This window comes from Lepisosteus platostomus, chromosome 2, assembly GCF_059453375.1.
Source record: "Lepisosteus platostomus isolate fLepPlt1 chromosome 2, fLepPlt1.hap1, whole genome shotgun sequence".
NCBI classification, from domain to species: domain Eukaryota; kingdom Metazoa; phylum Chordata; class Actinopteri; order Semionotiformes; family Lepisosteidae; genus Lepisosteus; species Lepisosteus platostomus.
This window is the reverse complement of record NC_142612.1, coordinates 11,981,492-12,008,978: the sequence shown is the minus strand read 5'-3', so window position 1 is coordinate 12,008,978 and position 27,487 is coordinate 11,981,492. Positions and strand designations below refer to the sequence as shown.

Genomic DNA, 27,487 nt, shown 5'->3' with positions numbered 1-27,487 from the left:
GATGACAGAACAGGGCGTGATGAAACCGAGATGAAGGATGTAAACTGCAACATCCAATTAGCAGAGCAACAGACTAGGATCGTGAGGCGAATCTAGCTAGTGAGTGAGCTGTGAGCCTCTCCCAGCCCCCTGCCCAAGGACCAACTACCCTTGTGAATGTGACCCGAAGATGAGTACTTTGATGGACACATCTTTTTTGCAGTAGAATAGGTAGAGCCAAAGTATGTAACAGTATTCGGTATCACTAGTGCTAAATCTCTTCAGTCTTTAAGAGGAAAGTGGAGATGACACACACCTGGCAGTGTGGTGGCTCTGTGGCAGAGGATCTGCGCCTGCAGCTGGAAGGTTGCCAGTATGTATCCCGTGGCCGGCAGAGGAATGCTACTCCGTTGGGCTCCTGAGCAAGGCCCTTAACCCCCAACTACTCCAGAGGTGCTGTATAAATGGCTGACATGCTGCTCTGATCCCAAGCTTCTCTTCCTGTCTTTGTGTCTCATGGAGAGCAAGTTGGGGTATGTGAAAAGAAATACAACAAATTGTATATGGCCAATAAAGTGATCTCATCTTACTGTATGTGAGTGGTATTTTCACACTTTTCTTCTGCAGGGGTCTAGGTGATAACTAGTCACCTACTGTAATCTACTGTACAGAAGATTTTCTTTTGGTGTTAATTTTTAATCATATTAAATATCCTTTAAATTTTTCCTTTAAAATTATCCAGAAATTGATTCCCAGTCAAATATGCCAAAAAGAGCAGTTTTACCACATCGGTCCCTCCCAGCAGTTTTAGATATTATTGTTACTATTTTTCCAAGTAGTTAAATGAGATGTCCAAAACAAACATATATATATTATTTTCAACAGAATTAATATATATTTAGTGTATTTAGTGTTTAAGGTCATTGTAGTCAATAATAAATCACATTTGGCAGGCAATGACTAGTTTTCACTAAAATGGGATATAGTGAAGTCTCCATCACTGCTAATGATCATTTAAAGGGATGAATACAGTAGCCCCTATCCATTTTTCAGAGAGGCTCAAGCCTGTTCCTTGAGAGTCACAATTTATCATGGTGCCTTTCAATCATTAACCCTTAAAAACCCCTGGGTAATGGTTTAAGCAATTCAATTAAGGCTTAATTGGGACACTTTAATTATTCTGAGGAATCTCCGGATGGAGTGTGGTACTCATGAAAAAAACTTGATGATACATCATAACTTAAATGTAGCCATGTCCTTCCCAAAAGGCAGACAAATATCAATGCAGAAAAACATTAAAATGTTAATATAATTAATAAAACAAGCATCCAGATATTCAAGTGAATAAAAAATATGAGCATACAACATTTTAAAGGTGTTTCTAAAGCATGGCACATTTACTTCTCCACAAAACAATTTTATCATTGTCATACCAGTATCTCTCAAAAACACTAAAGAGATTCTTTCTTTAGGAAAAAAAAACAAATTCAAAGAAAGTAAGGGGAAAATGCATGTGAAAATGCTGTTTTTGATTAATAGATTTAGGTAGATTTTATTTGAAAATTCCTTTTGTCTTGACTCAATACAAACCTGCAATACCTTTGAAGCTCTTCAAACCGAACTAACATCAGTTATCCAAAGGAGCCATTTTAAGATTATGGGCAGTATTTCATGAAAAGAAAATGAAGAAATGAGTAATCAATGTTATAATGAAAAGGTGGCAGATATACCCACTCCTTTCATAAGTAGTAGTGGGCTTGTTGACATTGGCAGTATGATGAATTGTTATGGAAAGATAATGGTAGACATCCTTTCTGTTGAAAACTTATCTTTCAGTCTCCATTTTATAAAAGTGCATACACTGATTGAAATCTTCCCTACAGGGATCTTTGAATTCTCAGTGGTGCCAAGAGTGTTGCTTATAACGCTTTCAAAAGAATGGATGATTTCATGGATGAAGTATATACTGTAAACACCTGTCCTTTTTCTCCCTCAGGGTACTTGTTACCCGCTTCCCCCACACAAATCAGGACATACAGGACTATTGTTACAAGAAAATTATGGGAAATACTAAAAATAGGTCGCGACTATAGCATTATGTTATTACATCCCTTGTCAAGTTTGATAAAGCTACCTGATGTGCTCTGGCAATATGAAAAGCATTGCTTAGCTGGGCTTCTTTGCTATCCACAGACCATTTATTTTATCTACTACTGTGTGAGATAGGAAGAACATTTTGGTGCAAAAAGTGCTGGGTAAAATGTTTTCAAATGTCCTGCACCTTCTATTTATGTTTGTTTAGATGTACTGCACAATATGTTCATACACATACAGTACAGTTCATACACAGGGCCTAGGTTCATGCCAGTACCACAAAAACACAGCAGGACTAATCCTGCATAAATACTGCACCATCCTTCTGCAACATAATTTGCACACAAGACTGCCTGATACAAAATGGAGTACATACTTCTGTATTTGGAATTTGACTTACAATTTAAGATACATGTCTGCTTTCTCCATCACATGCATGGTTCTGTCTCAGTGTATTGTATCTATGGTACGTCAAGCTCACTCATATCTGTACTGTATGCTTGAACTGTATTTCTGTTTCCTTGAAGTGTATTAACACGTGATCACAATATGATTTGGTTGGAACATCCTGCATGCATAAATGCCACTCAGCTCCAGTCAGTTATCAAGTTACATCACCATCAGCAGTAACAATATTTTTCATTGCAAAGGTAAAAGAAGGCCACACCAATGACTCCTCCACTAGTCCCAATCAGTCACTTCTGAGCTGCACATCACGATATACAGTAGAACTGTAAAACTGTAGATTTATCATGCCAGGCATATTTTTTTTTTATTTCCTATTTATTGTTCATGAAAAAGAATGTAAAATTAGTGGAGTATTCATGCAAAGAGGTTTGGATTGCACCTTATAGTACAGCCAGTTGATGAAAACCAGAAAGCTAAACTCCCTAAATCGTTGTTCTACAGGGCTATGTTTTGATTATTGTATGTAGAAGAGCAATGTAAATCTTTTGCACTGTTTTATACTGTGTCTTAGAATGAAAACAAATAGCTTCAAACGTTGATAGTGGTCTGTTAAATAAGAAAAATAATTGTGTGTTATCTTTTGTTAGATTTATGAATGACTTTGTTTTTCGTTTCAAACTAACCAGCTAGAGACCAGTTTATCTGTCCTTTAGGTAATCTGACTCTGTATTCCTTCGGCTGGCACTCGCAATTCATATTTTCTGGTGAAAATAAATGCATTATACACATTCAATCTAAGAGAAATATATTATTACTGTAAAAGATACAACTGGGAAGCATAACTCATCATCTTTTTCAATTTCTCTACCACTAGCTTTAGTGTAGTCATAGAGACAAACATGAAAATGGGTTTACTCAGAATGCCAACTGACAAGTGCTTTCCTGTCAAAATGCTATAAATAGCACTGAAGAAAGAGTTACGGGGAGTCCCTTCCATTCATAATGCACAGCACCTGCACAGACATTGTGCACGGATCATTTTTCACCCATTCTTGCTCCTAAGTACCTCTACCTCACCTTTTATTGTCATGGTATTATAGTTGCTTCACGGTCATTATGACAAATTGCTTTCTCAGCTGTGCTGATTTATGTACCCAATAGAAAAGCAGCATCAGTTTTGATTTTAGCATTTTTTTGGATAAAGAAAAAGATCAACATTTTCAATACATTCATGGGTCATGGCAGTTATTTTTTGCAACTTCTCAGACCTACGTTCACTGTCAGCAATCCACCCACTAATAGGGAACGTGAGCTGGGAGTAGACCGTAGTGAGACAGGTTAGTTTTACCCTCCTGATGATGTGTTGTTGCAATTGGTTGTAGAAATTAATTTCTACATCAAAAACAAACTAAATAAAACCCAATACTTACTGTAATGCATCATTATTTCTATTGTATAAATCACAATTACCGTATTCGTTGTCTAAAATTGCCCAAATATACAAATAAATGTACTGTAGATACAAGACTGGTTTGTGTTATTATTTGCATTCCTTGCCCACTCACCCACACAACAAAGTACATGCAAGAACTCACTTCCAATATCTGGTCGAAGTTTCTTATCATATTCCTTTAATAAATTGTTCAATATTTGTGTGGCATCTGTCTCTTGAGTTTTCGGAGCCAGCATCTGGTTCACAGTTACATCCTCATATTCCTCCTCATATTCAATGGTCTGGGAACTACAATAGAATGAAGAAAAAATAGTGAAGCATTAGAAAAACTGTTTATGCTTCTGCGTGATGTGAGTGAAAAAGATGTGACATTTCTTTAATTAAAGAATGTTTTCTCTTTGTGTTATCACTTGAATGTATCTGAGTTACAGTATCACTTTAACAGGCCAAATAATTTAACTGTTGTCACATTGCAGGTTCAAATACATATACTTTATGGTACTGTATATGTACGCTTCAGCTTTTATTCTGTTAAAACTTGTTGCACAGAATTTATGTAAAACAGAGAATATTTATTGAAAATTATTTGAGAAGCTGATTTGTAGTCATTTCATTGGAATAGAAGGTCAATTAGAACTAAGGCTGCAAAACGGTTTCAAGAAAAGATGTACAAATGCAGTTATTAACAAGCATACATTTTGTGAACTACAGTACTAAATGTAATTTGAATAGTCAAACTGTACTTGCTTTAGTTCTGTATTCTGTCCCAAGGCATTTGAACTATAACCTTTGCTTTTAGGTTTGTGCTGTATAAATGCACATACAAATCCATTCTCTAGCCAAAAAAAAATGCCCTGGTAAATTAAACCAGCTTAAACCACAAGAACCCCCTTAAATTTGCATGTGCAGTACATGCCAATGGACATATCAAGCAATTGATTTAAAACTTACAGTTGGCAATACCTGTGTGGTACAATTGGAAGCACAATTGCAATCACACAGCTGGTTACCAGGGCAACCTGCCCAACAGTTAAAAAAGCAGATGATTTGCATAGTTTATAAGTCAGATTACTTAATGACCCCTTACAATTAAAAACTATTCCTGTATAGACCTTTTCAAATATTATATAGCACGATTACTCCTCAGTTTATAAACCTGATTTTTTCACAGAGAGTAAAGAGAAAAAGTAAAAGGTCACAAACAACTTCTCCAATAACTCTTTAACATTTAAGTCTTTGGGGAGTCTAAAGAAAATATCATGGAACTGTAATAAGTGAAGCAAAATGATTTATGTGAAATTCTTAGTTGTAATTAATATAATCCAGTTAGGTTCTTCTTTTAGAAAATGTAAATTCAACATAAATGTTTGTGATAGAAAACCGAGGGGACCTCCAAATAATTAATTACTATTCAAATGTTCTAACAACAAAATTATCTTAAATTGCAAGATAAAAAAACAGATTTTTATGAATTCAGTCAAAAAACGACATGTAATATAATTTCCAGCACATTAACATATTCCTAAAATGTAAACGCATTTAATTATACATGTTTTCTGCGAGAGACTGCAAATTATATCTGCTGTAGTACAGTATCTCCCAAAAACAGTCATTAAGAAAATGCGCCCATCAAAGTGATTTAAGATGCGAACTATTAAAAGGTAAGGAATTAAAAAGCCACTTACCATGCATGGAAGACCGACAGAAGTAAGAAATAAACCAGTAGTTTGGGCATATTTATGAGAAGACGATTCCAAGAATTCGTTAGAGTAAATGCTGTGCTGTATCTAAAAAGAAGGGGGTAGAAGATACAGCTGTACATGTATTTTCTTCTCAGTTTTAACTACCAATGTTTGTCAGTTGAAAGGAAGTGAAAACTAAAAGATAGTTTATAATCCACAAATAAATTCACGTATCTTCGTCTAACAGGTATGAGAAATTTTGTGCAGCTCCGGTACTTTCACAGCGAGAATCAATTGTGGGAATTAATGGACCAGCCCCTCCTGCTCTTTAAAGTTGCATTAGCTGCCTTCGATTGCACCACAAGATACACAGACATACTGACGCTCACAAAAGCAGGGCACCAACTCGCGAACTGGGAAACCTACAAACCCCTTCATACATTCCCTAGAAGCCCCTTTTCGTTGTTACGTCATCGTTTACCGCGACGAAACTCAAATGATTACACAAACTTTAAATGTTCTTTTGTTGTTGTTTTTTTCTTCTCCGTCTGTAGGAATAAAGTCTTGTGAGAATCCATATTCTGAGAATTAAATCTCCTGTATTGCTGTCATTTCATTAGCTCATGAAATTGCCATTCAACATCCCACGGTCTAGTCTGGAGTGATTCTCACAGTATCTGGAAAGCTGTTTATGGAGGCTGGGGTGTCAATAAAAACGTAGGTAGGGTAAGAATACACTGTACCTCGAGTTAATTAGCTGATTTCAGCATATTTGTTTACCTGAATGAGTGCCTTGCAAAAAAAAATCTTACTTCAGTATTCTTTCAAGGTTGTTTTGTTTTAGTTGGTTACTACTCCCAATTTTGTAATTAGGATTAGCAATTATTGCTAATTTATTTTAAAGAGATGCATTTAATAGATTCAACACTTAATTCAAATAATCACTATGCAAATAAATTCGTTTATAGGTTGCTGGAAAAGCAAACAGCTGCAGTGATGTTTATCTTTCAAATCTGGCAGGCTGAAAGAACACAAGACATTGTGTAGCCCTTTTTGTGGTGCTTTAGAAGTATCATTTATCCTAAAGCTTCTATTTACAGTAGATAGGGTACAGGTATGAATATCCTATAACCAGTTTTTCTATAAATAGAAGTACAGTATATACCAATGCTTTTAACTAGAGTAACATATTTGGAAACATACAGTAGCTGCATGCACAGTATAGAGCTACAAACAATAAATTTGTGAATTAGTTTACTGTTAAGTACTTTACCGTTGGTGCAGGGTTTCAGTCTTAGGATTTTATGTCTCCTTAAGATTTAGTGAATGGGATAGTTATTATGTTGCAAAACATTATTTCGAACAGGAATTTCCAAAACCTGAATATTTCTTGTTGTTTTTTTTTTGCTGTTGTTGATACATTTTGTTTTGCTTTATGTAACCGTATCTTTATAGTAAGAGAAAAAGCATACATATTCATCATGCTCCACGGATGAAACAGACAATGAAGTACTGTACAGTACATTTCGGTTGCACAGAGGAAAGATGGTTTCATAGTGGTGATCAGTACATTTAAATCGCCGCTGAAATGGAATAAATTGTTTTGCCAAAAAGCGCATGTTATAGAGTATCTTTCTGCTGGAATATTCTAGAACCAAATTACTGATTTCTGCATTTCGTTATCAGATCCGAAAGTGCAATATCTGAGTCTCTTGTTCTTCTCTACCAGGGATCATCATTATATAAATCACTTCAAGAATCTACCTCCTTTGCACTCCTTGAAATTGTGCTGCAATTAAAAAAAACGCTCTTGCTTCAGGACCATGGATAGTACAGTACATTGCGTTTATTAAACACTTTCTCGGTGGAATCAGTGCTGTACTCTAGCCCGTACCTTGGGCGCCTTCCATTTTTACTAGGTCATAACTGTACTAGGAATATGACTGATATCTGCATATTACCCATTTCCACTACTTACCTTTGGGCTTTCAGCTATTAATAAAGGAAATCTATGGTAAAGAACTGCAAAAATGGCGAAGTTTAATTGTTTTTTTTTAACGGAAGATTCACATGCACAGTACTCTCTCCTGTTCTAAAACCATTTTCAAATACGTGGATTACGCCGTATTTGAGGTTATTTCTCCGTCGGAACAAGCAAATTATGTGGTGGGCGGTGAGGTTTGTTTGTAAAGCCGGATCATCTCTTGTGCTGGTGGTCTATCTATTAACAGGAAGCTGCTTAATCAGCCGCTTGAAATTGTGAGCTGCGAGGCAGGCTAACCTCTTGTGGCTGACTGGAGTAATGCGACTGCCTAATCTGCAAATGGAGGGTGTCTCTTATTTCACGGGGATCACCATCTTCAGGAGCGAGCTTCTCCGAAAGCGCGTCATTTCGTTTTCGGGTGATCTCATTAACGATTGCAGAGGAAAATAATTTGTATCGGATAATGCTTTCGAGATAATATACATAAACTGGACTTTCAGGCAACCTACTCCGGGATGTTTATTACTTTCTAGCCTTTATAGCAAATTATGTTTGATGAACGTGTACTCGTTTGGGTGTCAGCTTAGATACCTTGTTTCCTATCACGGTGTTTCGTTTAATTTGGCCGATTAATCAACTAGAATAGCATTTGTTACATTTTGCAAATGAAAGAAACGTCTGCGCCACCTACTGTACCACGAGATGTTTAACTCTAAAGTTGCAGAGGAGCAGGGTACAGAACACAATTCAGCTTAGTGACACCAGGTCCGGAGAGTGTTGTATGTATAGTGTTTTAACCCGGTGAGAATAATGAAACAACAAAAAGGAACAATAAACAAAAAATATAACAGACGACTGACAACATTTAAAATAATTTTGTAAGTGGCATCAGTACATTTTTGATGAGGTACTGTACGTCCTTCGTGTACTGCTACAGAACGCAGTAACATTTCACAGCGTGCTGAATATCTTCTGATCTACGTGTTTGTAGTGACTCTTCCACTATGAAACAGAATCGGGCAGATCAAAACTCACACTGTATGGTATGCACTTGCTGAATGATTTTACTCTTTAGGTGGTTACCAAAAAGATACGTAAAAAAATCACTTTGTGAAAAACAATTTTTTATTTTAATTTTATTAAAAATGATGCCTCACCACTTACTGTATATGATAATTGGCTGAAAAAAGGGAAACAAAACTAAACAGAAACAAAATGTTACATTTGCAAAATAAGTGCTTAATATCTTGTGTTTGCAGGCCTTTGGTTTGTGAAAGGCAGAAAGATATAGATTTTGCAGATGGAACCATCTCATTCTGTGTGTGGGCAATCTCATTGGGGTTCATACCAGGAAAGGAGCCAAAATAAGGCCAGGATTAAATGACCAACTACTTTAGTTCATCATGGGGAAAAAGACCATTTAGAATAGCCAAATCTTGCCCGATGTCTTTAAACAGAAATAGGAGCATCTACTGAAAAAAACATAACAGCAGTATTTAAATTACATACATTAAACTCCTAAGGTCTAACTACAGGGCTCCTTCCTGATATTCACTATAATTTGGAAATGTGTGAATATGAAAGTTTTTGGAGTCTACCATAATAACGTAATGTCTTGAATGTTGGATGTGTAAGGTTCTACTATATGTACAGTACATATTAATATTATTCAACTAACAATGGGCTGCCATTGTGGAAAACGAAGTTTCAGAGCACAGAAAAATACGACAAACAGCATATGGAAACACATTGCTTCATGAACTATAAGATTCATTTTTAAAGGAAGTTTTCACAAAAGAATGAAGATATGAGGCTCCGTGTATGTTCTACATGTAAAAATTACATAATTGGAAATGTAAATATTTGAGCAAAACACAGCAGAAGATTGTATCACAAAATAATTCACTCCCACTCTGTCCAGTAGACTGAAAACCTTTCAAGAAAACAGCAAAAAGGCAGGGATGCAGTAATTTAGTGCCATCACAAAGATCTTAGGTTGCAGTACACAGTAAGTGCTCACAGGATGATAAATAACAAGTTTGGCAGAAGTAGCTCCTTTAAAAACAGATAGGTCTAAGATGTTTCTTTCACACTGCAGGAAGTAAACAGTGTTGTATTCCTTCCATCTCATACTCATTCGGGTCGGGGTGTTTGTTTTTTATAATCCAAAGGGAAATCGATAAAGCATTCCATTTCTTCATGGAAACAAAAATAATGCACTTGTATTGAAAACGATCATAATGTTAGAATCATGATAAAGTACTTCTTAGTCCAAAAGTCCACTTGGAAAGTCTGTAGGTCCATTAAAAAATAACAGAAACTGTAAAGTTGTTTTGCTTTTCTGTCCACAGGAACACAATGAAAAAGAAAAGTTTCCATTCAGCTCCAGCTTGTGTCAAACATCCTACTGTAGGTCCATTATGAATAACCGTACTGTGCTGTTAAGTTTCCAACATTATCCCTTAAAAGGACTTATGATGCTGGGGCGGTCATCCAAATATTTCCTTGGGTGAACAGACAGGGTTTAAGAAATCCTTGGCAGTTGTTTCTTGATTAATCTGACCTTATCTTTATTTGCACTGTGCACATATTTAACTGATAACTCTCCAGCTCAGTAACCTTCCCATTTTCTTCCTTTTGGTATAGTTTGCAGCACAAAGATTTCCTCATAACACATACTCACCTGCAAAGTGTTGAAAACATCCAGCAAAATAAAACATGGGATATGCTCAGGTTACATCATTTTAATTTTTGTGTTCTTATTTTGCTCACATGACATGTCCTGGGCTTGATACATAAAACATACATCAATAAAACGTTTTTTGAAAAGGTAAATGGAAGCCTCAATTCTCAATCAATTCATTTTATCATTATGCCTCTGCAAGAAATGGCATACAAAGTAGTTAAGAACTCTAGCTCGTCTTGCACAACTCAAATGCTAAGGGGAAAACATTTTGTTTTAAAAAACTGAAGACCCTAGTTATGAAATATATCAAGCATTTTATTTATTGCTTTAGTAACAGTTAGAGAAAATGGACTGCACATCAGCTTACCGTAAATTAACAATGCAAAAACATTTTTGGTGAAGCAAGCTTCTAGATGCACTTTTCAACTTACACACTCTTAATTTAAAACTTTGAGAGCATCTTAAAGTTTTTTCTTCATGCTTTAGGCTTAGTTTTTTTTTCTGCTTCACTTTCATTGTATTTTAATTTTACTGTAGCTCTTTTGTACCTAACAAGAGCTACAGTATAGATTCTGAGCCATGTAGTGTATGCTTCAGATTTGCCATTTTGAGCTTGGCATCACACAGGATTTCATCAACAAGTAGTGCTTTACTGGTGTGAAGTTAATTAACCCTGGATAAATTGTCACCTGAAACCACTGAAAATACAAAACTAAGTGAAGCACTCCTTGTACTGTATGTCCAAATCATTGATACATACAGCCAGCAAAATGTCATTACAATAGTTCACCATGCATACTGGTTACTCTGATTTTCCAGGTAATTTTTCACAGACAAACTTCTGGAAAATAAAATTAGATCCATATTCAACAGTAAAAATCTTTCATATTCCTTTCTTTCGAAATTCACTATTTTGAACTCCCAATTTGGCACGGTAAATAGCTGCTGTTACACGCAAACATATCATAGACTACTATATCGAAGCTGATTGACATGAAGCTGAACCCTACTTGTTGAGATTAACAAAAAACAATTGACAATTATGTGTATATGTTGGTTCTTTCTCAATAACCATCTGGCTGGTGTAGTCAACATGACCTTTTCCCCTGATTTTTTCCTCATGTAAAATTTCATGAGTTTCAGAACACAGTTTTCAATGAAATAGAATACTTTTAGGTAAAACCAGCTTCAGTACCACAAAGATTACAGTACTTAGAGCAAAAAATAATAACTGCACAGAATTGAAAATCATTTAAACTTGCATCTACATTATATGGAAATAAGCAAAAATGTACAACAGTTAAAAAAACTAAGACTTAAATTCTAAACAATCCCATATTATTGATAGTGAAGAATTGATATAAAAAGCGATATGTTCAGGTTTAGCTGTCAAAATCTTAAATTTCATCTAGATATTGAATACATAATATAATGCAGTCCTTGCTCACGATACGCAGTAGCTTGCATTTTTGTTGCATAATCTGTACATTATCTCTCTTATAGGTTCTTCCTACTTTGTCCTGTAGCACTCTCGGGTTCACGTGGGTCTGTGCCCTCGCCACTGCCACCTCAGGTTGGCCCCCCATTGCTGCGGGCTTGAACCCGGGCCTCCGGCTGTGGTCCCTGCTATTCACAGGGAAGGGCGGTGACGTCACCACGCTGGTAAGCCAGCTCGCAACACCTCTAATGGCCGTATGCGTTACACTCTCCCCTGCTTAATTTGCCATCCTTGGCGAAGGGGTATCCCATCCCACTGCTGACACCAATGTAGCACTCTCGGGTTCACGTGGGCATGCGCCCTTGCCGGTGCCGCCTCAGGTTGGCCCCCCACCGCTGGGGACTTGAACCTGGGCCTCCGGCATCACTCAACAGGGACCCAGCCAGCTGAGCTAAAGGGAAATCTCCCTGCAGCCCGACGGCTGTGGTCCCTGCTATTCACAGGGAAGGGCGGTGACGTCATCGCACTGGTAAGCCAGCTCGCAACACCTCTAATGTCGGCTGTATGCGTTACAATACATTTGGAACTTAAGTACAAAACATTGTTCTGTGATATACTGTACACTCAATTAATCAGATATAAAATTATTTTTCTTTGTTCCGTTTATAACATTTCATTTTTCTTTACTTGATGGGAATTTATTTTCATACTTTTGCTAATTTAAAAAGCCAAATCTTAAAATTAGATATAACAAATCAAGAAATCGTTTGCTTTTGTTTTTTAATAAAATTGTAAAAATGTCAATGATAAACTTTTAGCTCCCTCTGTTTTTCAAATTTCTTGGATTGGATGCAATATGTGACAATCAAAGCTTGCAAGAATGGAAATCTGACAATATAGGCAAAACATATTGTGTGGCCATTCTTCTTCTGTCGCTACTGTACTTCTTAAAAGTTTTTTTTATGAAATCTTAGTTCACATGACTTTCTAATCCACTCTTAAATGCCCCTTTTACAGTATATATGAATATATAAACTCTGTTGTCATTAAAACCTTAATAAAACAAAATTATTCTGTATTGCAGTTGGATCTTTTTCATTTTTGTAACATAATGCATACCAACATTTTTAATGACTGTTACTGCAAAATGTTATTTGGGTGTGTTAAACAGGTGATGTAAAGAATATTTCCTACTTTGCAATGATAAAAATACTTGCTGCGTTGAATAAAATGCAACATTCTTTAAGAAAATCTAGTATATTAGTATAGAAATCGTCAAGGCAAACATGGCAATATTATTCCATATAGCTTTGATCATGCAACTTAAGAAAACAAGTAAGGTTCTCCAAACTTGATTAGAGTAAGTCTTCAGTGCTTGGCATCAATTTCTATGGCAATCCTGTTGTTGTACAATATGGCTGAAGTTCAGGAACTGTAAACAGAAGCACTTTATGTAGGGGTCTCAGCTCCTTTAATAACTGGTTCTCGGTTCAGGTACGTGGCCCAGTATACTAGGTTGAAAGTCCCAAACAACACTGGGAAAACTATCCTCGACATCTTGTCAATCTTGCTGACACTGTTGTATGTTTTTTTAGGGTCTGGTGCCTTTACTTCAGCAGGTTTCAACTGTACCGACGTGCTGTTTGAAATAGTGGAAAGAACAGCATCCTTTGTGATGTTTGGCGTGTAGCTAACTCCTCCAGTGGGACATGCATTGTTCGGTTTCTTTGAAAGTGCCAAGGGGTCCTTTTTCTGTATATGACAAAAAGAGTAACATAAAGTAAACAAACTACAGTTGAATTAATATGGTAATAGAAGTACTGGAGTAAACCTACTTTAAACAATTCTCACACTAAGCCGGGAAAACCGTTGTCTTAAAATACTGTACATGTGAATAATGTCAGCGAGTGACTTCCTTGTGGAGCATTCTGGAAGAACATTAGGATAATCAGAATGTGTAAATAATCAGAATTTAATATATTTTCCATGCAATGAACATAACCACATAAGGGTTCATAATTACTGGAGTGTAGCAGCTGTGCTTCAGATACAGTACCTGAAAACAAAGTAGATATCTGACACGAATGTCATAAGTGACAGTATTTTGTTTTTAATTTCAGATACCAAACTACTGTAAGCTACTCAATATAATTATACATAAACAGAAACATACATTTTCTGTTTTCTAGTGTATGGAGAGAGAATTTAATACTAAACCATACCTTAGGTTGACTTGCTTCAAGGGCTTTTTTCCCATCCCATGCCCAACTTCGTTTGGTGAAGTAGTTGACAGTAGCAAACTCAATTAATGCAGAAAAGACAAAAGCATAGCACACTGCTATAAACCAGTCCATTGCAGTGGCATAAGCAACTTTAGGTAGTGAGTTGCGAGCACTAATACTGAGTGTGGTCATTGTAAGGACAGTGGTTACTCCTGAAAAAGAAATGTAATGTGTTTAATTAATACATAATGCCAGCAAAACTGACATGACATACTGTAAGCTGATCGAAAGATTACGAAGGAGAGTAGGCCATTCAGTCTCTAGCTACTGTTCAGGTATTTGTTTCCTGATCTAACAGGTTTGTAGCTAATTGATCCAAAGACTTCATCCAACCATTTCTTGAAAGAATCCAGGATAGCAGCTTCAACAATATGATTGGGTACAGTGCAGTACATTTTGAAATAACTCTTAGAAATATAGGAAAACAGTGAGAATACAGTGTTTGAGAATGCACCCTGTAATAACCTCAGCTGAAGATCTAGAAATAGATTTGCCATTCTTTAAAAATGACTCATGACTGTTAACCCATTATTATGAATAATGCACAGACAGCATCATGTAGATTTATTAATTGAATCACTGCAACTGACTTATAGTACAACATAAACACTGAACATGATTTAGAAACTGGCTTAAGCTACTGCTGCTTCTGCAGACATCATCTTTGTCTAGACACGACTAATGTTACTCTTACTAATTATAACTAGTCATAGTAAAAATAGCTACAGCAGTGTAGTATTATAGTAGATGTAACAGTACTAGTATGAGCAGTAGTAATAGTAATACTTACCAAAGACAGTTCTGGCAGGGACAGATTCTCGGTTCAGCCAAAATGAAACCTGGGACAGAATGACTGTCATAATGCATGGCAGATATGTTTGGATGACAAAGTAACCGATTTTCCTCTTCAGATAGAAATGTGCCATCATAACAGTGTATTGACCTGAAAATAATGGAGCGAGGAAATTACTCGATAGTTGCAGCATGGAGAAAAGAACAGGTCCAATAGAGCATGAAAAATGATGAGAGAAAACAAATTCCCTTAGAAATCCGGGAGCTTATTAAAACATTTAGGTAGACAGTGCCAGCGAAATTAAATTCAATGGGGATTTCAAATTCTGTAAAGGATGCCCTTAGGAGGTTACAACTGGGGAATCAGAAATTGTTGGTGCTGAAAGACAGCTGTGTTATAAAGTGCAGCCATATCATATATAAACTAACATTTAAACAAATATTTTTTTACAAAAAAAGGTCATATTAGAATAATAATAATATTTAAAACAAAGGTTACCTAGTTGAACACGTGTATTTCAAACTCAAGAGTGTGACAGTTAAAACATGAAAGAAACATTAGGGAGAGAGAGAGAAAATATTCTGTTAACCAACTGAAGATTGCATTTTGAGCTTTTAAAAAATCCTTTCTAGCCCTCCTCTGTAGAGTCTGATAAACTACAGAAAATCCACTGATGACTGCTGCTTTCTCCTGGCAAAATCGGATTTTTGTATCTCACTAATCCCTTGTCACAATCTGCATCCTGCAGTTTGAAATCCACGCTGCAGAGTACTGCTTCACTTCCTGACGAGATTCATTTAGGGACATACAATCTTGATGTTAAAAACTGGTAATTAATGGCTTAAAGCAAATGAAATACTTGGAAGGGGATTGAAAGGACCAGAACCAACTTTCTGATTTCTCAGCTGTAGTCCTAGAACCACAATGTCTTCCATGTGTGGGTTCCTCACTACACGCACCAATGACTAATACTCAAAAATCTTATTCATCGGTGGGACGCCCATTAGAGGAGTATAACTCTGGATTGTTTGGTTTTGATGCATGGAGCCTTATGGGATTTTAAAAGGAATGAAAATGTACATTTGCTGGATATTCCTGCTAAGGGTTTTCAGTGTTTATGGCGAGCTTCCATTTATTGCCGAAAACAACGCAGCCATGTTGGTTAACTGGTGAGTACGTGTATCTTTTTCTTACCTTAAAAACCCTTTTGTCACTGGGATTAAAGCATCAAATGTTAATGGATACACAGTGGAAACAAAGAAATGTTGCTGAGAGTCATGTTTTTCTACTGTACAGTAAATAACTACAATTTCAAAGAACGGAATTCATATACACCGGAATGGTCTAGTTTTTTTAACTTGTATGCTTTGTCTTTTTATCTTACAATACGTATTGAATTTACAGTACTTGGTAGTCAAAATGTTCAATTATCTCACTTTCTGATCCTGAAGTTCTTTCTTATCCCTTCCCAGTTTAGTAAAGAGGGTTTACACCTCAGCTTAGGGCTGCTAAGTAAAACCCTGCAGGTTCTGAATCCTGTCAGAGGTTGGTGATAATGTACAAAAGGTCAGCTAGACTTGTACTTTCTTACCCATGCCATGTAAGTGCAGAATATTTGTACCGTCTTCTATACAAAATATTAAAATAATTCCTGTTACTTTCATATACCATTTAAGGTTTTGCATATTTTGCATAGCACAACCACAGAAAAGAAAGGAAAGAAATAGAACAGAATGTAACAAGACAATTACAATGAGAAATCATTATGTGTAAAGATGTTGGTAAAGTCCTAAGCAAAGAATTTATTAATAGAAAAAAAATAATCAACTTAGATTATTGTCTAATTGCATGCACTATAAAAGCACACACTGATATGAGAAACCTGTATCTTTAATAACCTTTCATCTCTGAGAAACAAAAGTGTATTACTGATTTATGTAACAGAATTAAGCAGATGTCTTTATATCCCACGTGTCCAGAACATGTTATCCAATCCCGATAAAGTGACATCATGTTCTAAATGCTCAAATACTATGACCGTGCGTTTGGATTAACCCTAGATTTCCAACGGCTCAAAGTAGGGATAAGACATGTTTTTTTTTCCCGAGTGGACAGCTGGCAAATTATGTTTGCTGTCATGCTGGCATGGACCCAGATTCTAAAGATAACCATATGTACAGTACTTGCATTCAATGTTAATTTTGTGTAGTTTCAAACTGTGTGTATAGACATCTTCAGTAGAGCATAACAAACCTCGACTTGTATAGGTGTCTTCAGTCCCTGCTGTTTGTCCGATTAGATGATATTGGTTCAGTCTTGAACTATCTTCAGCCACAACCACCGATTGGGCAGCTCCATCTGTCCAGGTGTAAACAACTTCCGAAATCGGATAGGCATCTGTTAAATAAGAGAAGGAATGAACCATCATAAACAGATGAGTGAAGGTCAACATATTTTCTAAAGAATTTCCATTAGAAATATTTTTTCTATTTTGAAGAATATCTATACATCATCGAAAATATGAATCATTATATTATTTTTCAGAAACATTATGAACTATTAATTAGTTGGGTCTCCTATTCCAATTCAAGATGGTCTTGCAGGATGTTCTGAAATTAAACTAAACCAAAATACAAGTATAGGTGTTTATAGGTGTTTTTTTAGCAATTGCTTTATCCTCAGAGGTTTGATGCAAGCCAGAACATAATCTAACAAGCACAGTATGCAAGACAAGACTACATCCTGGACATGACAAGGGACAGTGGACTATGGGAGAAGACCAGATTTAGAGAAACCCACACAAACAAGAGGATAACCCTTAAAACTCCACACTGTACAGCAGAGTCAATCTAAGCACCCAAGAGCTTTGAGGCAGCAGCAGTAACCTCACCACTCACACAACTTCTCCAAGAAATGTAACAACAACATCACAGTGGACAGGAGTGGAATGAATTGGATCTACAGTACAGATCCTGAATTCCTTTACTGCTTTAACTGTGATCTGAGTGATCTGAAAAGGAACCAAATCATTCAGCTGTCATTTAAAACAATCATTTTAAAACAACTTCTTTTTTGTGAAAAGCACAGCCTTGTAGGACTTATTTTGTTAAACGTTTGGAGGTGAACACTCCAGTCCACGTGCTTTGAATTATTACTGCTTAAAAAGGGAATGGTAGTCAGTGCTATGAGAGCTGAATTAATGTTTTGAGATTGAATAAAATGTGATTATATTTTAGAGAGGGCATATTTTGAAAGCCTGTGAATCTTGCCTGCCTCATGCCAATGAGAGGCCAGAGATTGGAGTCTAAAACTATATTAGTTCATATGGATACAGTATTGTACTATAGTTGTCATCCCTGCCATACTACCAATCCTAAATTCCTGTCCCAAGAACTCACTCAACATCCAAAACAACAATTAACAGGTCATAAAATTTTGATTTAATGTCAGTTGAAATGTGAGTTCAGCGCTGATGCAGGAATATGCTGGAACTTGAAAATCCTTCAGAAATACAGATTTGTATCATCATCATTACTTTCAGTAACTGCTTACACTATCTAAATCAGGATCATGGAACCCAGAGTCTATCCCGGAAAGCACTAGGTGCAAGATGGGATGCCAGTCCATTGCAGGACACACACCTGAAGACCTGACACCTGTTGAAGGTTCCACAGCCGAAACGTTATGTCTCTTTTCTTCTAAGCATGGACTAAAACCTTTACCTGGCCCTTCACAGACAAACACACTCACAACAGGGCCAGTTTTACAGAAGCCAGTTAACCTACCAGCATGTCTAAGGACTGTGGGAGGAAATCAGAGCACCTGGAGAAAGCCAACATGAACATGTGGAGAACATACAAAATCCATGCTCACACCACCCCAGGAACTGAACCTACTGTAGGTCCCCAGCCCTGTGAGCAGCCACTGTGCTGCCCTGGATTGGGGTCCCATATAGTTTAAATCTACAATTAACCACCAAAGCACAAGCACAGAGAAATAAAAAGGTGCCATAGTGAAATTTTAAAAGCAGTTTGATAGACCACTATTAAGATTTTTTCTAACATGATTGTTTTATACTTTGAAGTATTTCTATTTTTAAAAAAACTAATCTCAGGTGAGTTAAAACATTCACCAGCAGTAAATCTTTCTTTCTTTAACCGTGCTGAATATCTCACTGTTTGAACAGCAGTGTCTCAGAAAGCATTCCTTGCTTCCCTTTCTCTAATGTCATTGAAATTCTACAACATGACTCTAAATGAATCACAAGAGCCTCACATTATGCATGCAGAAATGAACAAGCAAACAAACAAAAACGCCTTTCACTCCATTTAACAATTAGCATTCCTATATTTGTCTCTAATCACTATCAAAACAAAATATGTCAATTTCCTTCTTCAAAGAATTTTATATCTGCATTGTGGAGTTTTCCAGCCTCTTCAACATTATGGTCAGTTCTGACTGCTCAGAATATGGTGGTTAAGGGTAAATGGATAAAAGAGAGAGGGGGAAGAAGGGTAGTTCCCCACCCACTCTTGCCCAACAATATACCCCTGGCTCCCCACCTTTGCTATGTTTGCGTTTTTTTGTACAAGCACAGCTGTGAAGAGCAGCCTATGATCAGTGGGTAAATCCATAAAACACAGTTAAGTAGAACAAAAAAAAATGGTAGGAAATAAACAACAATGGAACATCAGCACAGAACTCCAGAGTCAAAACAGAAGGCATGCTGATAATCTCTAACGCACAGTATAGTGTAATATCTTTACAAGCCTAAGAGGAATCTTAAGTCAACCGGAAATTTCAAGGCAAGGTGCTACATACAACAGCAATACTCTTTGATATCTAACAGAAAAAGTGGAGGAAACTCCTGAACAATGTTCATTCTTGTTCTGCAAAACAAAAGTGCAATCTGTGTTAGCATCTATTCATATTGCAGTGCAAGTCCTCCTAAAATAATAGGAGGCTTTAACAAAACTGTGGAGGCTTAAAATGCACCAACTTGCTCGAACACGAATAATACATCAGTTTCCTAATGCAGCAAGATAAATGATAGGATTGACGTAGCTCACTACTTCTAATCCCACCGCAGGGACTTCAGATCTGAGAAAAACTATGGGAAACATTGAAAACCAAACAAGAAAAGGATGGAAACCTGTCAGATCTTAAAATAAGCAAATGCCAACTGCAGTAACAACTGAAAACACAGTTCAGGACTCCAAGGATAGCTTCAGAGAAAAGCCTGGAATTTATTGACAGTAGATTTGATTGGATAGTATTTGGTTTGTGTCACTGCTGGAATATCAAAGGGACATGGGGATTTTAATTCAGGTGGCAGATGATCAGCCTTTAAACCAGAAATCACCTGGATGACTCCTTTTTTTATTGCCTCCAATGTTGACATAATTGAACTTGTAGAGACACACAAAGGGATATGAATTCTAAATGTTAATTTTATTATGCATTTTGAAAGTTCTATATAGCTAATGAACTCTTTAATGGTCTTTTTAGGTACTGTAAGTGCACTTCAGATTACACTCTGGCTGGTCTATACTTTTCTCTGCAGCTGTATTTCAATGCCAGGCAGCAAAACCCACTGAATCTGGATAATTACAACCTTATGAACAGCTTTTAAAAACATGTGAAAAACATTTTTTCACATTTGTAAAGCATTTAAGGCAACCTTGGCTTGATGTTTTATAAAACTTGTATTGTAAACTGCAGGAAGTGAGGATCTAAAACATCTTACTGTAAATGATTTCAGTCTAATGCATATTTCTCTGTGGTACAATGTGAAAGGATTCAACTAACAGAACTAAATGGATTTGGGTTGCCATAGAAATAGTATTTCATACAGTCTTAAAAATATGCACATAACCCAACAGCAGTATTGTTTAGAAATGGATGGCTAGTTGATTCTAAGAATTAATTAACTCTGGGTTTCTCCCTGGTATCAACCATGTTTTAAATCCTCCTAAGGTCATTTATTTTAAGAGTTTTTAAATATAACTCTCATATATGACAAACAACCTTCCAAATACAGAAACTAACTATTTTGAGTCATCTTATCACAACACTGATTCACTGAACATTTCTCAAATTCTAAATGGCTTTTGTCACAAAATATATGATTGTGATCACAGAATACTGATTTATTTAAAAATTGTATAATAGGTAATGTATTTCAGTAAATATTTAATACATGATGTTCTAATCTATCTAACAGCACATAACAATCTAAAAGCAGTTTTCGGGCTTTGAAGTTGTAACAGCTAGGATAATTCTGGCCACTTTCTTTATATATAAAGGCTATGGTGACAAATGCTACTGTACACTACATATGAGACTCCCAAAAATAAGCTTTATGTCAATGTACTAGGAATTATAGCATTTATTAGTTTTGACCTGACAGTCCAGCAGAGTTTTCTGTTTTTTAGCCAGATTGGTTATTACAACAATTAATATAAAACATAATTTTACATCAGAAAATAACACTAGAACTGTCCAGTACCTTGAATTTGAGCCAAGCTATACGATTTATAAGAAATACATCTAAAAAACCTTCAGTGATCAGTAATCTCTAAAGTACACAGTAAAAAACCAATACAGTTTTCCTGCATAGAGAATTTAAGCAGGATCCGTTAATTTTGCATTTAATTACTCTGTAAGTTTAATTTTCATTGCTTCCTGGATTCTTCACACTTCAAGAAAATGCTATAATCGCAGAGTGGTGCAGGGAGGTACATATTAAATACAATGGAAGCAAGATTAACACAACTGTAATCAAATGTAATTCTGTATATATTTTAAACAGTTGCAGTTTTTAATAAATTGTAGTTGTATAAACTTGATATATTTTCTATACTGGAATGAAGTGTGGTGGTGTCTTAGCCTTTTGTTATGAACAGAATCTCCATTTATTCAATTCTGTTGTTAGGGTGACTTTATTCAGTTCCAAGTCCTCATCTGTCATCAGTCTCTCAGTGCAAAGAAAAAAATTGTAATTGCTACCTATTTCTTCACTCTCCTCTTAAATCTTCAATTAGATCTTCATTAGCCCGTCATTATAATCTGTGTAACTTCAGGTTTTTTTTAACTTGTCCTTAAGGTTCATCCCTCTTAGCACAGGGATTAGTCTAGCTGCTCTTCTTTGAACTCTTCATTAAGCCATAGGTCTTTATGTACAGTACGTGTTAGTGTTTGTGTCAGTTTCAGATTATGGAAAGCTTAATTGTGAGGAGTATTCCATGTTGGGCTTAACATTGCAACAATCCATGTCTACAGTAAAACTACATTATAAAAAAACACATACAAAAAATTGTTACACATTGATTATATATAAAATATATACAGTACAACATTTTGCATTGCCAAAGCAATGAAATGTCATAACATCGAAAACCTTTTCTACCAGTTGCCCTTCATGTGTTTATCTTTACTTTTGTAGGCCCCAAATTATTAACTGACATACAGTATATCTTCCCATTCTGCAGGGTATTCTTTCTGTACAGGTCCCTCTGCCTTTCTTTGAAAATCTTTGAACTTTTCCATTCTTATAATGTTTCTAATTATTTAAACATGTGGAAGGAGAAGGACATGTTCTTACTATAAATGCACAAAAATGTACAGAAAATACATTTTGTTTGAATAATATATATGGTGGAAGGTTAAAACAAAATTTCAAGTTGTTTCATACATAGGGCTCTGCCTATAGACGATGTTAGTCTAAAGGTTAGTCAAATGCAAGCTTTTCTGGTGAAAAGTTAAAATATACAGTACATCAGTTTATTGTACAGTATGTGCAAAATAAACACGCTCCAAGCAATTCAGTCCACTGACTTCACATTATACAATAGCCTTGTATGTACAGTAGCCTTTTGCCCTTTCCAGATTCCAGTGGCTAAACCACTGTACAGTACTTTCCAAATGAAAAAGTCTCTTAAGTCAGAGACAATGTTTTTTGAAAGTATAATACAAAACAGACTCTGAAGCTCTAATAATTTTTTTTCAAATGTGACATTGCTTTCACATTTCAGAATTTTACCATAACAGCATAAGGTTATAAAAAACAGGAGCCTGTTTGATAGGGATGAAAACAGTAGCTCAAACATGTATTTACAGACCTCTGCATTACACTCTGTTGCCATGCTACCTTGTAGTCATACTGTATGTAGAAATACAAGTGACAGGGACATTTTACAATATGCGTGATTAAAAACTGATGAGGTGTACAACATATGACAGTGATAGAGATGTTGAGGTAATTGCAGATAGATTGCTATTAAGTTTAATATTGAACCACTTTTGGATGATCATAGTCAAACTAGTATGAAGTAGAACCTTTTCTACTTTCAAGGAAAACAAAGAACCAAGAAGAGCCCGTTGATTACTGAAGGCAGTAGTCCAGCCATTTAAAAACTACATAATTAAGCTAAAGAAAGCAAGCACATTTAAGGAGCGAGCTGGTATGACATTAACTTTACCTCATTCCTGATGAGGAATTCTTTACATTACCCTGTTTAGGTTGTAGACCTTGTCCAGTATATAATTATTAGTTGCCTCTGAAAAATTATTATTATTAGCCTCTAAAATGAAGCAAATGAAAGTTCACATTTAAGGTCTTGTCTAAAATCAAGGTTGTAACAGAGTAAATGGACAAAAGGGAAAGGCATGGGTCTGTAAAGGCTGGGATTTTGCATTGCAAGGATGGTACAGTATATCCATGTTTAACAGTTTTACAGTGGAAATACTCACTTCTGATTGCTGATGTTAAACAAACATTGATTCATGTTTTATTGTATAATAATGCTTTTTATAGCATCATACCATTACATTTGAAAAGCAAAGGGAAGACAAATGAATCAAAATAGCCATACTGACATACAGTACATTGTAATACAGTGAGGAATGTACTACACTAAAGCACTGCAGTTAGAGGAATGTTAGAAGAATGAGCAACACCTATAGTTTGCACATTTTCATGCAGGCTCAATTAAGTGGTCTTGATAAACAGTCTGCTGTACCAGCATGGAAGTACTGTTAAACCAGGAATGTGCTGCACTGCAGGCTTTCAAGCATTTCCCATACAGTAAGTAGCACAGTGTAAGCAAGCTTCTTTCTTACAACTGCAGTGCAAGTGATTTCAACAGAGCAAATTTTTGAAAGAATACATACTGTAGTCTTGCAAAGGGGCAATGCCTTACTGAAAGCCTGTAGAGTATTTTGTACTGATCAGCTTTTGTAGAAACTGGTTTGCTTTGAACAATTAGTTACCATGTTATAGAACAAGACAATCTGAACAAAACCAAAAATAAATTGTATGCAATAGTGTATAAACCAACAAATTAAAATATGCATGCTATGTAAATAAAATACTATTAGTTATATTCAAGTGCAGCAAACAGCAAATAAGTAAAAAATGTTGAAACATACTGTAAAAGGTTATGTTTAAGTCCGAAGAGTAAGATTCTCTGTAGCAATGCTAACCAACAAAGCTGTTACATTTTGTTACTATTCTGAGGATAATCCACTAGTGCAGCATATGAAAATGGACCTCTAAAATTCAAACTAGTTTTCTTCATTTGATTTTAAAACTACCTTTACTTTAAAAATTGAAAGGATTAATTAAGGTTTAATTAAGGGTCTTACTTAATTCTTAAAATGAATGGACATGAAGCTTTAACCCCATACTGTATATACTCTTACATAGTAGAAATAGGGCTGACTTCTACCATGCACAGCATTTAGCCAAAGTTTATTTGTGCAAGTAGAAGAAAATCCTCTTACATAGCCTTATATTACCCGTAAAGATCAGTACCCACCACACTTAATCTTGTTTACTCCTTAAATGCCAATTTAAAAAGGCTATTTGTTTAAGTAGAAAAGAAAATATTGAAGAAACGATAATAGTTTAACTCCAAAATTGTACTTGTACTAGAATGCATTTATAAGGGTTTATAAATCAAGGTACAGTAGCATTATTCAAGTATTGTGTACGATTCTGCTGCTCCAGAATCACTCCTGAGAAGATCAACCAGATGCACTCCCTGATTTAGAAGAATGTCTGACACTAAGGCTAAAAGAACTGACCCATTTAAGAGCAGAGCAGATTACCAGGGCCCTCTCTTTCAAACTCTCAAAGAAATGACGATCCCTCCTCAGAAACAGGAACAAAACAAAAAGCAAAATAGAATATACTGTATGTAGAACTGCATTTCCAGTAAAACTGAGAAGGGGGGGGGGGGGGTATTTCTTTATGCAAAGGTTTGAAGGAGTTTGGAACAAGTCACCCACTTTGCTGAAGCTGATAGTCTAGCCTCTTTGATGAAACAGCTGGATGAATGCTATTGTTATGTTTTTAAAAGCTAGACTTTTTAACATAAAGGTATCTGAACAAATTTACTATTCTTAAAAGTACAGCAACTTAATCAAATTAAGTTGAACTTTTTTTTAATATTCTTTACTAAAATCAGGCTAGTAAGTGCCTCAATAACTGGTTTACAGACAAATATCTATTGCCATATCCCAGGGGAAATGGGTATATCTAGAATTTAGAATCTAGAATAGGCATATAACCCCGTTGCATTCGCCAGATAAGGTGCAATAGCCATGAGATGGGAGACTGAATCCATCTGTGGGTGAAGCAAAGAAGCAAACAGTGTTCAGGCAGGCAAAACTGAAAGCAAACTCAGTCCAAGTGCCTCATCAGGCAGGTGATCAGGTACAGTAGGTCAGAACCAATTATTCATGGGTTTAAAGCACAGAAGTTCACAAGGACAAGGATTGTGCCTGTGATGATCAGCAAATTTCTTTTATCACTGGGAGGCTTTCACAAAATTGCAATGTACTGTTTTACTGTACACATCTCCGATTTCAACTGGCCCTGTTGGTGGTGGATATGTTTGGGTATGTTTGCGGTCTCTGGATTTAAGGATAGCAATTGAGGCTGCTATCTGTAAATGCACTGGAATAGTGATATCCCAATGAAGTTAACGAGGACGTTACAAGAAAGTTCAACCCAGAGTAACAGCTGTACTCAGGACTCTTAGAAGTGAAAATGTGGCATATCAAGTAGGTCTCTGGGTCCTGATTCATCTGTTCCATCTACCCATTTGTCTCTGGAGAGCATCCAATGGATAAGTTGATCTTGATCCCCGGACATCTACAGAAGGCACACCAAAACCTATAGACGAACTGGAGGGCATGGTTGGAGGTGATGTAGAAGGGGAACCCACACAGGCGAAAAACCTCTTTCACAAAAATGTAAGCCATCTGAAGGGCACACAGAGCTTGTGTAAAGGAACAAAATGGGAGTCTTTTGAAAATTGGTTGGCCATGCTTAAGTTGATGCAACAGCCCCAGGGACAAGGAACACCAGTTGATGAAAGCTGCCGAAATTAATTACCATGGATGCTGAGGAGACAGTAGAGGTTGCAAGTGGCTGGCACAAAATGATTTGAGGTCCATGGAGTAATTACAGATAGAACAAGCTGCAACAAATTTATCAACATCCCTACTCATATTAGGCCACCAAAAATACCCGCTGACGATTTGTATCTGGCAGTAGTAGGAATGAAGAGTTTATTGGATGGAACATTTGAAGGAGCAGGAACAGAAACCTTTGCTGACCTCACTGTCTCTTCAACCATTAGCACCAATGATGCAGGAGGGTGGGACGATGTGCTCAGGATCCACCATGGAGTTGTCTGGGGCATGGATCCTTCAGAAAGCATCAGCCTTATCGTTCTTTAACCCGAGCTTCTACAAGATGGTTTAACTGAATCATGAAGATAATAAATCCCATCTCACCTGCAAGGGCTTAGTGTTTTTGCCTTCTCCATACAGGCTAGATTTTTGTGGGTTGTGAAGTAACTTATTGCCCACATCATAGGTCTGCACAGCTACTAAGAGCCTCCTGGAAAAATAAGCTCAAGGGTGAAGAATCCTCCATGGACCAGGCTGCTGAGAAAGGAAAGCCCTACTTCCACATCCAGTTCAAAATACTGCAACAAGGAAGCCAATGTAAAGAAGGGCTTCATCTTGTCAAATGCTTGCAGCTCTTTGGGGGACCACCTGCCCTCATGAGGAAACTTCTTGGAAAAGAAAGTGATGGGAGCCGATACGACATCCTAGGGATGCAAAATGATAGAGAAATGTGGTACCCCAGAAATGTGACTTTGTGAACGTCTAACATCTAATTTAGCGAAAAAATGTTGTTGGCATTGCTGAGCAAGAAACACTGCCTAACATGTAGAATGTGAAGCTGAAGTCATCATTGTAGACTACTACTAGATTCATGATTGAGGAAATCCCAAAATATGTCATTCACTAAGTTGAAACACTGCAGGATCATTACAGATTTCAAATGTCGTGACAAAACATTCATTAAACCTGGAGCTCGTGTTGAAGGCTGTCTTCCGCTCTTCTCCAAATTTGCACCAGGATGTAGGGTCTTCTCAGGTCAATATTAGATCATTTTTTTCTGTTTTCTCTCAAGGAGAAGAAAATGGAAAGGGATATCTGTTTTGACAGTGATGTTGTACAGTCCACTGCAGTCTATACATGCATGAAGGGTTTCATCTTTCTTCTAGAGGAAAAAGAATCCAGCACTAACCAGAGATGAGGATGAACAGAAACCCTTCTGGAGATTCTCCTCGATGTGTCCCTGCATGGCCTGTGTTTTGACTGGAGA

The 27,487-nt window shown here is 36.4% G+C and overlaps 3 protein-coding genes across 11 annotated transcripts in view; 1 reads left to right on the top strand and 2 right to left on the bottom strand.

Moving 5' to 3' along the window:
• gabrg3 (gamma-aminobutyric acid type A receptor subunit gamma3) overlaps positions 1–6,282 on the bottom strand; it is a 201,146-nt gene extending 194,864 nt beyond the window's left edge. Inside the window, exons 1-2 of one of the 2 annotated variants that reach the window (XM_088598299.1) lie at positions 5,620–6,282; positions 4,077–4,222 (exon numbers count right to left, since the gene is read on the bottom strand). In XM_088598299.1, coding sequence (XP_088454425.1) covers positions 4,077–4,222; positions 5,620–5,756 — 283 coding nt within the window. In that variant the 5' untranslated portion in view covers positions 5,757–6,282. The remainder of the gene's footprint in view (positions 1–4,076; positions 4,223–5,619) is intronic. The other variant, XM_088598307.1, reaches the window with a different exon arrangement.
• A 4,046-nt stretch (positions 6,283–10,328) lies between these two features.
• gabra5 (gamma-aminobutyric acid type A receptor subunit alpha5) overlaps positions 10,329–27,487 on the bottom strand; it is a 28,781-nt gene continuing 11,622 nt past the window's right edge. For all 7 annotated transcript variants that reach the window (XM_088598249.1, XM_088598215.1, XM_088598206.1 and 4 more), the window contains 4 exons: positions 17,053–17,196; positions 14,797–14,949; positions 13,947–14,158; positions 10,329–13,476 (listed from right to left, as the gene is read on the bottom strand). In XM_088598249.1, coding sequence (XP_088454375.1) covers positions 13,174–13,476; positions 13,947–14,158; positions 14,797–14,949; positions 17,053–17,196 — 812 coding nt within the window. In that variant the 3' untranslated portion in view covers positions 10,329–13,173. The remainder of the gene's footprint in view (positions 13,477–13,946; positions 14,159–14,796; positions 14,950–17,052; positions 17,197–27,487) is intronic.
• Positions 15,524–27,487, top strand: part of gabrb3 (gamma-aminobutyric acid type A receptor subunit beta3) — a 113,842-nt gene continuing 101,878 nt past the window's right edge. The window contains exon 1 of one of the 2 annotated variants that reach the window (XM_088598165.1): positions 15,524–15,968. In XM_088598165.1, the coding sequence (XP_088454291.1) occupies positions 15,841–15,968 (128 nt within the window). In that variant the 5' untranslated portion in view covers positions 15,524–15,840. The remainder of the gene's footprint in view (positions 15,969–27,487) is intronic. The other variant, XM_088598175.1, reaches the window with a different exon arrangement.